This window comes from Epargyreus clarus, unplaced genomic scaffold (genome assembly GCF_041222505.1).
Source record: "Epargyreus clarus isolate Ecla_fem2 unplaced genomic scaffold, WU_Ecla_fem_2.2 ptg000022l, whole genome shotgun sequence".
NCBI lineage: Eukaryota > Metazoa > Arthropoda > Insecta > Lepidoptera > Hesperiidae > Epargyreus > Epargyreus clarus.
The window spans coordinates 834,090-846,628 of NW_027332229.1; the positions used below are offsets into that span (position 1 = coordinate 834,090).

Below are 12,539 nucleotides of genomic sequence, written 5' to 3' on the forward strand. Positions count from 1 at the left end.
GTGCGAACGAGACAGTGATTGTCTGTGTAGGTGAGGGTATGAATAAACGCATACACTACAACGAGTACCTTGAAAATTAAGAAAAAATATGTGAAGGCCTAGTAGTTAAAACTCGGCCACTCAATCGAAAGGTCCTAGGTTCGAATCCCAGGCATGCATGCACCTTTGATTTTTTTGTTATTACTTGCTGTAATGGTGAAAGAGAACATCGTGAGAAAACTTTCGTGATTCAAATTAAAATAATAAAGTAATTTGAATATATTTCTAACAATAGAGTTATTAACACATGTTTTACAGCAGAGTAATTCTATGCAAAAACTATGTAGTTATAACGGACTATATATATTTTTTGAAAATCATATTTTTTTAAAGATAAGGTTGTTGGCAAGGAATTGAAAATTTAGGGCATTTTTTCCGAATCATAAAATATTCAAATTAAAAAAATATCTAAAAAAAAACAAAAAAACGCTAAAGTTAAGGGTGGACCACGCTTATCAGTTAGAGGTATAAAAATAGCTTACGTCCTATTCTCAAATCAACGAAATATACACACAAAGTCTCATAAGAATCGGTGAAGTAATTTCGGAGAAGTTTTGTAACAAAAGTGGTGAATTTTGAAGGTAGTAGAACCCTTTGTGGTTCGACTCCGGCGGCACCACCGCCACACCTATTTCTGCCTAATAACAGCAGTGTTAGGCGCTGCTATGTTCTGGTTTGAAGGGTGTGGTAAGGGAGACAGACTTTTCCGAGGCGTTCCAGCTTAGTCCTCAGGGGTAGCGGCGCATCTGTGGCCGACCTCCGGTGCTAATATCTAATCCTATCCGAAGTCGATTACAGATGTCCATGGGCGGCAGTAGCCACTTACCATCAGGTGGACTGCATGCTCGTCTACTACTCCATATTAAAAAAAAAACAAACACTATGACGCGAAAATGTTATAATTTAATTCATTTTATTCTATGTCCGATATAAATCATTAAAGGACCGCTAAACGGATTACATATAAAGATAATAGTAGATCGCTTACCATCAAAGACTAACATTTACTATCTATCGATTGAAATCTATAGAAATTTTAAAATTACATTATGCGCCAAACGACTAATTGTTATGTGATAAAATAATTTATAACGGTACTTATCATAGCAGGAAACGACCACAACACAAATACATTAACTGATAATGCTTATTTATAGCTTTTTTGATGTCAAAATTGGACATCAAAGGATATACATAATTACAAAACATAAAGGAAATTTATAAGGTGGTACGGCCCTCTGTGGTTCGACTCCGGCGGCACCACCGCCACACCTATTTCTATACTTAGGTTTAAAGAATCTTTATTTCTCATAAGACATATTACATTTGTCACTTAAAATGAGAAATTTACAATAGATTAATAATAACTTATGGTAATGCTCGGTACGTATGTTCGTGTGTGTGTTGCATGTGCGTGTGTGTAGCGCATGTGTGTGTGTGTGCGCGCATGTGTGTATGCGTGTGTCTGAATGTGTGTGTGTAATTTTTATGTATGCGTTCTTGACATAGCACTATATATTTATGTATTTGTGTTTTTAGTATTTTATACTTCTATGTTATGTATGTATTTCTATACTTCTATACTAATTACTAATATTATAAAGAGGAAAACTTTGTTTGTTTGATTGTAATGAATAGGCTCAAAAACTACTGGACCGATTTTAAAAATTCTTTCACCATTCGAAAGCTACATTATCCACGAGTAACATAGGCTATATTTTATATGATATATATTTGATAAATAGATTTTGTGGCGGTACAAAGTTTGCCGGGTCAGCTAGTCTGTTACAATAGCAGTGGTAAGCGCTGCTGTGTTCTGGTTTGAAGGGTGTAAGGGAGACATACTTTTCCGAGGCGTTCCAGCTTAGTCCTCAGGGTTAGAGGCGTATCTGTGATCGACCTCAGTTAGGAATAGGGTTATGCAGGGTTGATTACCGATGTCCTTAGGCGGTAGTAGCCACTTAGCATCATGAGGACTTCATTCTTATTTGTTACTTCTATATTATAAAAATCTAGCTAACCCGGCAAACGTTATGTTGGCATGTAAATAAAAAAAATATTAAGGGTCAACAACCCTTGTCACTTAGGGGTATGAAAAATAGATAGGCGATTCTCAGACTTACTGAATATGCTTATAAAATTTGGTGAAAATCGGTAAAGCCATTTCGGAGGAGTACGGTAACTAACATTGTGACTGAGAATTTTATATAATAGATTAGTAAAGATTACTCACTCCTAACAAGAAAATGTGCCTAGTTTTGAGAATTGAAATAGTTGCGTAAAAAAGTTTGGCCACGTCTCCGTGCTAGAATGTCCCTAAAATATTTGAAATAATTATTTATTTATTATGTAAATTACGAAGATTAGTCATTTATTCGTAAATTTTCTCTAAAAATGTTTTTACATATTTGTCAACAATTCAAAAAAAGAACTTACTAATAAGCCGTTTGTGGCTTCATTCAATTTCAAGGCGGCGAAGTATCTTTACTAATCTATGTATAAGATATACTTCCGCATATTATAACGCGTATTCCGTGCGTTTTTATACGCTAAGGCTAAATTGATCAAAGGCTATTAATATTTACCGTCGATTCCGGAGAGATCGTGACCAACAGATAAATACATATTTCCAACTAATTATGACTTCATATTACTGTGACCATTTATATTTAAAATTAAAACGGGACAGTATTTTTTATCTCAAATAATTTTCATAAATATTAGTATTGAAAAATTTGTCCCAATACTAGGCACTGGATGTCCCCAAAGTTGTCTGGAGTAGTGTCTCAAAGTGTGCCAATTGGGGTACGTTGGTTATCATCGTCATCAACCCATTACTGTCCCACTGCTGGGCACGGGTTTCCTCTTAGAATGAGATGGATTAGGCCGTAGTCCACCGCGCTGGCCGAGTGCGTATTGGTAGACTTCACATACCTTTGAGATTATTTTTATAAATCTCTTTTATGTATGCAGGTTTCCTCACGATGTTTTCCTTCACCGTTTAAGCAAGTGATAATTAATTTCTAATACGCATATATTTTTTGAGAAATCAGAGGTGCGTTTGGGATTTGAACCTCGGACCCCTCGATCGAGAGGCCGAGTTTCTTAACCACTAGGCTATCACTGCTTTGGTTTCGTTCACGTTGGTTATCGTAAGGGGTTTATGACAAAAATATTGAATGGTGGCTATTAGAATCATTTATTAAAAACATTAAATCCAATTTGTGACAGAAAACAAGTCCATCTGATTAACTGATAATGATAATGTATGTGTTATCATTATCATCATATTAGGATATAATTTAGCACGAGACATTTATGTCTTACTAAATAATATTATTTTATTAAAATGCTTTATATGTAGTAGGGGTACGTACGTGGATCTCTAAGTTAAAAAACTATCTTTTATTAAAAATCAATAATCAAATCAATAACGTTTTATTTAAAAAATATATCGAGATATTTGTGGTTATTAAATTTATTAACACTAAATTTCTATTTTAAAGTAATATGTTATTTTAAACAATGTGAACAATACGCAAAATAATTTCTGTCCTGTCGATTTTTCTCACGAAAATAAAAATGATAGTCAACTACAGTAACATTACTCATAACAACGGATCATCTTAAAAACATGTTGCACGACGCATCATACATACAACATCCGGAAATAATATTTATAAAATAACTAATTGACGTAGCACACGAGCATGCAGTTAATCTGATGAGTGGCCACCGACGCCCATGAATCCTAACTATAGTCGTCACAATTTAATAGGTCCGTTTTGACACATGCCATCCTAATGTCATTAAAGTTTTAAATTAACTATGTATGAACGTATAAGACCCGTGCCAGACATACACAAATATGTGAACAAAGACTTTGCTCACACATTTAAACTCTTATTTGATTAAAATTTTTATCCGGTCACCCATATAATGGTTTCCTAGCACTGGACTGCTCATGTAAAGCAGGCTACGCAAATATTTTAAGTTCGAACGCTTTGATGTGCGCTCTAAAAACCGACAACAAATGGCAATGTGCAAATACTTGAGGCAAGCTTTGAACAAATACTCAAATACGCGTGCTTCACTATGTTCAAACATGGGTCCAAATATGTGTTCAAATATTTGTGATATGCACGGGCCTAACACGTAATTGGAAAGTCAAATACTTCTAGACATACCATTACGACGTAATTTGTAAACAAGAATAATTATGACGACTATAATGTAATGAATACGAATGTGAGTTTGTTTGTTACACTTTCACGCCTTAACTAAATAACCGACTGTCTTGAAATTTCGTACACACGTTATCAGGGGTTCAAAAAAGGCATAGGGTACCTTTTTACCCGAAAACAAGTAACGTTCCTGAAGGATAGAAAAATCCCCAGAGCGTGTGCGAAGCCGCGGGTAACAGAGCAGACTTCAGAACTATGTACTAAACCAACATTTATTTGAATTATTTTTTACTTTGTAGTGACATAGACGTCGGTTTTATTTTTTTGCTAAACTTTTTTTATGATTTTTTGTTTTGTATAACTTTTTGTCCGTATACACATTGATACAGTACATTGATACGTTTCTTTATTTTCTTATTACGCCAAAGGAGTAAAACTTCTTAGGTACATAACATTTGTGTAAGTACGCACACGCATTTTTTAAATAGAAAATCATTATAAGTTGATATGGAAATGCCGGATTGACGATTAAATTAAATAACTAGAAATTATCATAAAAACAAAAACTCGATTGTTTAAAAATTCAGCCTGTGGTCTCTCGAGTCGAGAGCACTCTCAGAACGAACCATCATCACCAGTTTAAAACGTAATAGATTATGACATCTTTTACGTACATACGTGAACCCCCAGGGGTGACACTCAGGTTGAGAACCGATGCCATTTTTATATAGTAGCATCTAATTGAGGCATGCAATACAATGGCCTCACGATCGGCCTAGACGTTTGATATTGACGTTGGGTAATAAATATTGTTATGGAGGTCAGCGGCCATCATGACCTTCTGCGTTAGAGCAGTGACTTTTGGCCACTTTGGTGAAAAAATTGGCCAAAAGCGCTCAAACTCGCATACGGAGGGTTCAGTACCACCAAATTTTCATTTATTTGTCTTTTTTAGTATTTTTTATTATAGCAGCCATAGAAGTAAATGTATTGTGAAAAATTAAACTGTCTACCTAATCTACCTATTATGGTTCAATAGTTAAAGCGAAAAACGCTAAAAATAGCGGTATTTTTGTATGGCGACACCCATTTATTTTCTAACTATAACTATAACTATTTTTTTTTTGTATTTGTTGTTATAGCGACCACCTTTATACATACTCTGTAAAATCTTTAAGTGTCTATCTATTACGGTTCAAGAGGTATCTCTGAAGGTGTTCCGAGCAGGTGTAGTCATACAATTTGCTGTGGCGACGCGATTCATTTCTATATTCAGAGCGGACTAGCAGTTTTACGCGGACTATGCCACCTTTCAAATCACCACCATAAACGTCATACTATTATTATTTTTAATCGACTTCCCAAAGAAGAGAGGTTATCTATTCGACACGTATATATTTTTTTTCTTTTTTTTTATGTGTGTCCAGCGATTTTGTTTCTATTCTCTCAACCATTTTGTTTTAAGAATAAACGCGGAAAGCATCAGGAAGGTTTCACAAGTTTACAAAAAAGGGTGAATTTATTTATTTAGTTTACACAAACATCGTGCCTGTTTACAAAGGTAGATGATGTAAACATGAGTCTGTTAATGGAACGCACCTGTGATTTTTCAATTATTTGTGTATTACAAATCAATCATCACTTGTTTGAACAGCCAAGGAAAACATCGTGAGGTAACCATAGATTAGTAAAGATTACTCACTCCTAACAAGAAAATGTAACCAGTTTTGGGAATTGAAATAGTTGCGTAAAAAAGTTTTGCCACGTCTCCGTGCTAAAATGTCCCTAAAATATTTGAATTAATTATTTATTTATTATGTAAATTACGCAGTATTAGTTATTTATTCGTAAATTTTCTCTAAAACTGTTTTTATTTGTCAAGAATTCAAAAAAAGAACTTACTTATAAGCCGTTTGTGGCTTCATTCAGTTTCAAGGCGGCGAAGTATCTTTACTAATCTACGGAGGTAACTTACACGCATAATAATTTAAAAAATCGTATGCACGCACGTGAGGAATGAAACTATTACAATATAATTGGTCAAGAATGATACGACACGATCTTTGGTAAACAATAAATTATAGTTTAAAAATATATATTTCTATAGTTAATCAAACTAAAAAAATATTCTTAATATAAGAATAAAATGATTGACAAGAATTAATGTGGCTGTATTCAAAACATGGGGTGCTCTGTAAATTTTTAAGGTAATTCTGCATTTCGAAATAAAATAAATAAAAATATTAACAATTAATATCGAAAATCGCGATCAAAAATTCCGTTATATACATATAGATCAAGCTAATAAAAGCGAGGTAAAAATGACAGGATCGTATCGTGGCAACATATTACCTAAAAATATATATTTTTGTAAAAATTGCCATATTTACAAGCCAACTTTATGGAATTTCATCTTTATGGAAAAAAAATCACTGTTATCATTTTTTTTTTGGAGATTTTATAATCACTTCTCATTTTTCCTAAAAGAAGTGTTACTTCAAACAATCTTAAAAGTGTGAGATTTTAAAGTTTACCAACACACACTTATGGACCAGACTTCTCATTCCGATAGGAAACCCGTGCCGAGCAATGAGACAGTGATGGGTTGACGATAAAACAAGTTTTAATTTCCAATCTGAAAAAGTGTATAGAAAGCACCAAACTTCTAGTCCGCTCTGAAGTTAAAAGGTGGTAGAACCCTTTGCGGTTCGACTCCGGCGGCACCACCGCCACACCTATTTCTACATAATAACAGCAGTGTTAGGCGCTGCTGTGTTCCGGTTTGAAGGGTGTGGTAAGGGAGACAGACTTTTCGGAGGCGTTCCAGCTTAGTCCTCAGGGGTAGCGTTGCATCTGTGGCCGACCTCAGGTAGGAATATCTAATCCTATCTGGGGTTGATTACAAATGTCTATGGGCGGCAGTAGCCACTTACCATCAGGTGGACTGCTTGCTCGTCTGCAACTCCTATATTATAAAAAAAAAGTTGCGAGCAGGTGTAGTCATACAATTTGCTATGGCGACGCGATTCATTTCTATATTCAGAGCAGACTAGCAGTTTTGCGCGAACGATACGTGCCTATTAAATAGCTAGTAAGTGCTTAGTAAAAGCGGGTTTATTGTACGTTTAATGTACACATTATGTAATTTTAATGAGTCGATAGCTATGTAAGCGATAAAAAATACATTATTGCTTAGAACATTGCAATTTAGCACGGCACTCATTAGGCTGATTACGAATTTCACATAATGGAATATAATTTGTTATGCATTTATAAAAATAGAAGAAAGAACTAATTAGCGAAATGCGAGTCAAACTCGCACACGGTGGGGTCCGTGCCACCAGATTTTCATTTATTTTTTATTTTTAGCATTTATTATAGCAGCCACTGAAATAAATCATCATCAACAACCCATTACTGTCCCACTGCTGGGCACGGGTCTCCTGTCAGAATGAGAAGGATTAGGCAATAGTCCACCGCGCTGGACAAGTGCGTTTTGGTAGACTTAACATACCTTTGAGATTTTTTTTTTATAAATCTCTCAGGTATGCAGGTTTCCTCACGATGTTTTCCTTCACCGTTTAGCAAGTGATAATTAATTTTTAATACGCACATAACTTCAGAGGTGCCTGGTGCGTGCCTGGGATTTGAACCTCGGTCCCCTCGATCGCGAGGCCGAGTTTCTTAACCGCTAGTTCATAGTAATCTCGATTTCTAAACTTAAATTCTACACTAGGATCATCTGCGTCATGGATGACACACACAAAGAAGAATACGGAAACACCCAGTCCCTAAACAAAAATCTAATTCATCATTTAGATGTCTGACCGATAACGAACCAGGAACTCTAAGGCAGACCGGTTTGATGACCGCTGTGCTACGCAATCGTCGCAAAATGAAAATAATTTAAGTCTTTTAATCTCTTTTTAAACGTCAATAACCTATCACAGATTCGCAAGGTTCGTTGAAGAAAAAAAACACATCCATTAATTTAATTTACAGTATTAAGTAATAGGACATTTGTAGCTGGAGTTATTTCAGATCATACAATTTTGTTTTTAAAAGTAGTATAGTCCGCGCCAAACTGTTAGTCCGCTCCGAATATAGAAACAAGTCGCCCCGCAATAGCAAATTGTAGATATTAGCGGGATGGAGACAGCTCGGGACTCTTCCGGCACCCTCCGCTGCCCGCTCTCGCCTGCGGGTACATAGCTGCGTTAGTGTGCCCTTACGTTACGGAGTATATGCTAGCCTGCTCCGCAACAACTTCAGAACGGACTAGAAGTTTGGCGCGGACTGTAACTAGTTTATACTACGTGTTTAACATATCGTTTATTTAATGACAATGGTTTGAAAAGTATGTAAGTGGGATACTTATATGTAACTTATAAGTACTTATAAGTAAAGATACTTCGCCGCCTTGAAATTGAATGAAGCCACAAACGGCTTATTAGTAAGTTATTTTATTGAATTCTTGACAAATAAAAACATTTTTAGAGAATATTTACGAATAGATAACTAATACTGCGTAATTTATAAAATAAATAAATAAGCATTTAAAATATTTTAGGGACATTTTAGCATGGAGACGTGGCAAAACTTTTTTACCCAACTATTTCAATTCTCAAAACTGGGTACATTTTCTTGTTAGGAGTGAATAATCTTTACTAATCTATGATCTCCGACCTCAGGTAAGACCTATAGGAAGTTATTACAGACGCCAATGGGCGGCAGTTGCTACTTACCATACGGTGGATAGTATGCCACAAACACAACGGGTTCTACCACTTTCCAAAGTAGGAAGGTGGTAGAACCCTTTGTGGTTCGACTCGTGCAGTACCACCGTCACACCTATTTCTGCCTCATAACAGCAATGTTGAGCGCTGCTGTGTTCTGGTTTGAAGGGTGTGGTAAGGGAGACATACTTTTCAGAGGCGTTCCAGCTTAGTCCTCAGGGGTAGCGGCGCACCTGTAGGCGAGTCTAGGTAAGAATATCTATTCTATCTGGGGTTGATTGCAAATGTTCATGGGCGGCAGTAGCCACTTACCATCAGGAGGACTGCATGCTCGTCTGCTCCTCCACATATTATAAAAAAAAAAACATAATTATGTATGTATAAAAAGCTGTTTAAACTTTTCCGGTAGTTAGTAATCCTATACGATCGTACCTATATTTTATTTCAATAGCGAACAAAATTCGTGGTAAATATTAATCAGTTGTTAATACTTGTTAAGATTACGCATACAAGGAAAACCCGATGTATAACACAATGAAACAAAAAGTTACTTCATAAGAAAAGTTGAAAAATATCATATTCTTTAAAAATTGAAAAACCCATCTGCGTAAATTAGTCACATTTGGCGCGCTGAAAAGCAAAAAAAAAAGAGACACCATTCCGATTTTTTGTACCCAACGTCATTTGCAGCATTCGCTAACGAAACGAATATAACGACATGTTATATGTTGCAGCGCTACATTGTTAATCCATATAAATAATTTAAATATGGTTACAGCGCTGCAGCGGCATACAACGGCTAATTTGAAGGCGCCCTTTCCGTGAAGCCATTTTGAACACAGATTCGTAATTAGTGTAACACACAGACAAAAAAAATGTTGCCGCGATCGGTAAAAAATAAAAACTGGGCATGACGTATAATTATTACGGCGCCTCGTTAAGTCCTTTTTTGAAAAAATATAGACGCCATAGTCCATACGGGATGCACATGTTTCGTATTTTTTGTGTATTGAGAGCTAGTTGCCACATTCCACACCTTAATTAAGCCTTATTATTATTACAAACTTTTTTTATACAATTTAATTAGGAATGAGTATGCAATCCACCTAATTGGTAAGTGGTTGCCATATTGGATATCTAGTATTAAATTTATATGGGATTGGAGTTCTATTTGAAGTTGATTATGTGTCTCCCTTACCGCACCCTTCAAACCTAAACGCAGCAGCACTTCAAAACTGTTATAAGGCAGAAATGCCTGTAGTGATGGTGTCTCTGGAGACTAACCACAAAGGGTTGAAAATAAAATTTCGATGTTGAAAAACTAAAAAAAATATCATACAGTCAGACAGACAGATTAAGCTTACACAGGATTGAAAATTTTCCTTTAAAAGTGACTTTTAATATAGTACAAGTATGTGATGAAACAAAAAAACAATTATATATAATATCTATACATCATCATCAACCCATTACTGTCCCACTGCTGGGCACGGGTCTCCTCTCAGAATGAGAAGGATTAGGCCATAGTCCACCGCGCTGGACAAGTGTGTTGGTAGACTTCACATTACATACATACATTTGAGATTTTTTTGGTTTTTTATAAATTCTCTTAGGTGTGCAGGTTTCCTCACAATGTTTTCGTTCACCGTTTATCTATTTAAACATATTTTCAAAAAATACATACCATATATCCTATGGCTGTGTCTGGCTTCCTTTTGCACGTATGCTGCTATTCCGAGACAACCTCTTCCCAATGGTTTGGACGTGGAACCCAATGTTCTGCAAGGCTTCATGATCCAGAATCTTCCTCCCATCGAAGATGTACGCTGGCTTCATCATCACCTCATAAATCTTTTTAAAGTCTAGCATTTTGAACTCATCCCATTCGGTGCATAAAACTATAGCATGGGCGCCGGAGACAGCTGAATAAGCTGAGTCGTGGATTTCTATGTTTTTCCTCACAATCTCAGGGTCTGATGTTACTTGTGGGTGGGTCAACTCGAAATAAATCTGATCGACTTCGACTTTCGGATCATATATGTGTAATTTTGCTCCCTCATCCAAAAGGGTAGATGATACGTAGATAGCTGGAGATTCTCTGGTATCTCCTGTGTTTTTCTTGAACGAAAACCCGAGAATCGCAATCTTTTTGTCTGTGACAGTGTTGAATAAGGATTCAATTACTTTTCGTGTAAATCTTGTCTTCTGCCAATCATTCAGGTTTACCACTTGCTGCCAGTACGCCGCTACTTCTGGCAAATTTAGGCATTCGGAGAGATAAATCAAGTTTAAAATATCTTTTTGGAAACAACTGCCACCGAACCCGATGGATGCTTCAAGGAATTTCGGGCCGATACGTGAGTCCCTGCCAACTGCCCGGGCTACTTCAGACACGTCAGCACCGGTGGCTTCACAAACAGCGGATAGAGAGTTAATACTAGAGATACGTTGAGCTAGGAAAGCATTTGCAGCGAGTTTAGAGAGCTCTGAACTCCATGTATTGGTTGTTAAGATGTTTTTAGCAGGTATCCAGTGTTCATACACCCAGCACAGGGCTTGCACAGCCTTCTGACCTTCCGGAGTGTCCTCACCACCGATCAGAACCCTTTCCGCTTCAACCAAGTCTACAATCGCCGTCCCTTCAGCAAGGAACTCCGGATTAGAGAGGATCTGGTACTCAACACCTGGTTTGGTGTTGGCGCGGAGGATTTTCATAATAATTTCAGCAGCCTTAACAGGTACAGTGCTCTTTTCGACCACAATTTTGTTGCTTGTCGCCAAATCAGCGATCATTCGGGCGGCGCCTTCGATATACTTCAAGTCAGCCGCTCTCCCCTTACCATTACCAAACGTTTTGGTCGGCGTGTTCACGGAAATAAAAATTAAATCGGCCTCCTGTATGCTTTTCGCTATGTCAGTGGAAAAAAAGAGATTCCTACCTCTACATTGCTTTACAACGTCGTCTAATCCAGGCTCGTAGATCGGTAATTTATCTGAATTCCATTGATTTATCCTCTCCACACTTTTGTCACATACAGTAACCTTAATATTGGGGCATTTCAGCGCGATCACACTGCACGTAGGGCCGCCGACGTACCCAGCGCCCAAGCAACAGATCTTCTGAATAACCATTGTGTTTAAGAGTATTCAAAACACTGCCTTTAAATAGCGTTACTTATCTCAGATAGGTGTCGATACGCGGTCGAAGCCCCGGGCTGTAACGGGCCTAATGCAAATAAAACATTTCGACAAGGCCTGACGCGACCGATACACTGCAACAATTCTCTTGAAATCCAAGTCAGGTGTCATTGACATTTGGGTGAGCTGTCGGGTAGTGTTGCGAGAAACTGGTATATCGATATAATTTTCTGATCTTTTATTATCCTTTTCAATCTATTTGTTCCTTATTATAGATTGAAATTTGATAGTTTCAGTATGAAAAAATTATAAAAGTGTGTAGAAATATTTTTATGTAATGTCTACAAAATTGACATTGAATTTAGAGATATCATACAGATTACAGGTGGTTTTTTATTATACTAATCGATATGATAAGTTATAATAACATGGTTTTGCAATT

The 12,539-nt window shown here is 36.6% G+C and overlaps 1 protein-coding gene across 1 annotated transcript; it reads right to left on the reverse strand.

Moving 5' to 3' along the window:
* Nucleotides 1-10,643: 10,643 nt before the first annotated feature.
* On the reverse strand, nucleotides 10,644-12,263 carry sgl (UDP-glucose 6-dehydrogenase sgl). Its single transcript, XM_073085210.1, has one exon. The coding sequence runs from the start codon at nucleotides 12,089-12,091 to the stop codon at nucleotides 10,652-10,654; it is 1,440 nt and encodes a 479-aa protein (XP_072941311.1). The 5' UTR covers nucleotides 12,092-12,263; the 3' UTR covers nucleotides 10,644-10,651.
* Between the last annotated feature and the right edge of the window lie 276 nt (nucleotides 12,264-12,539).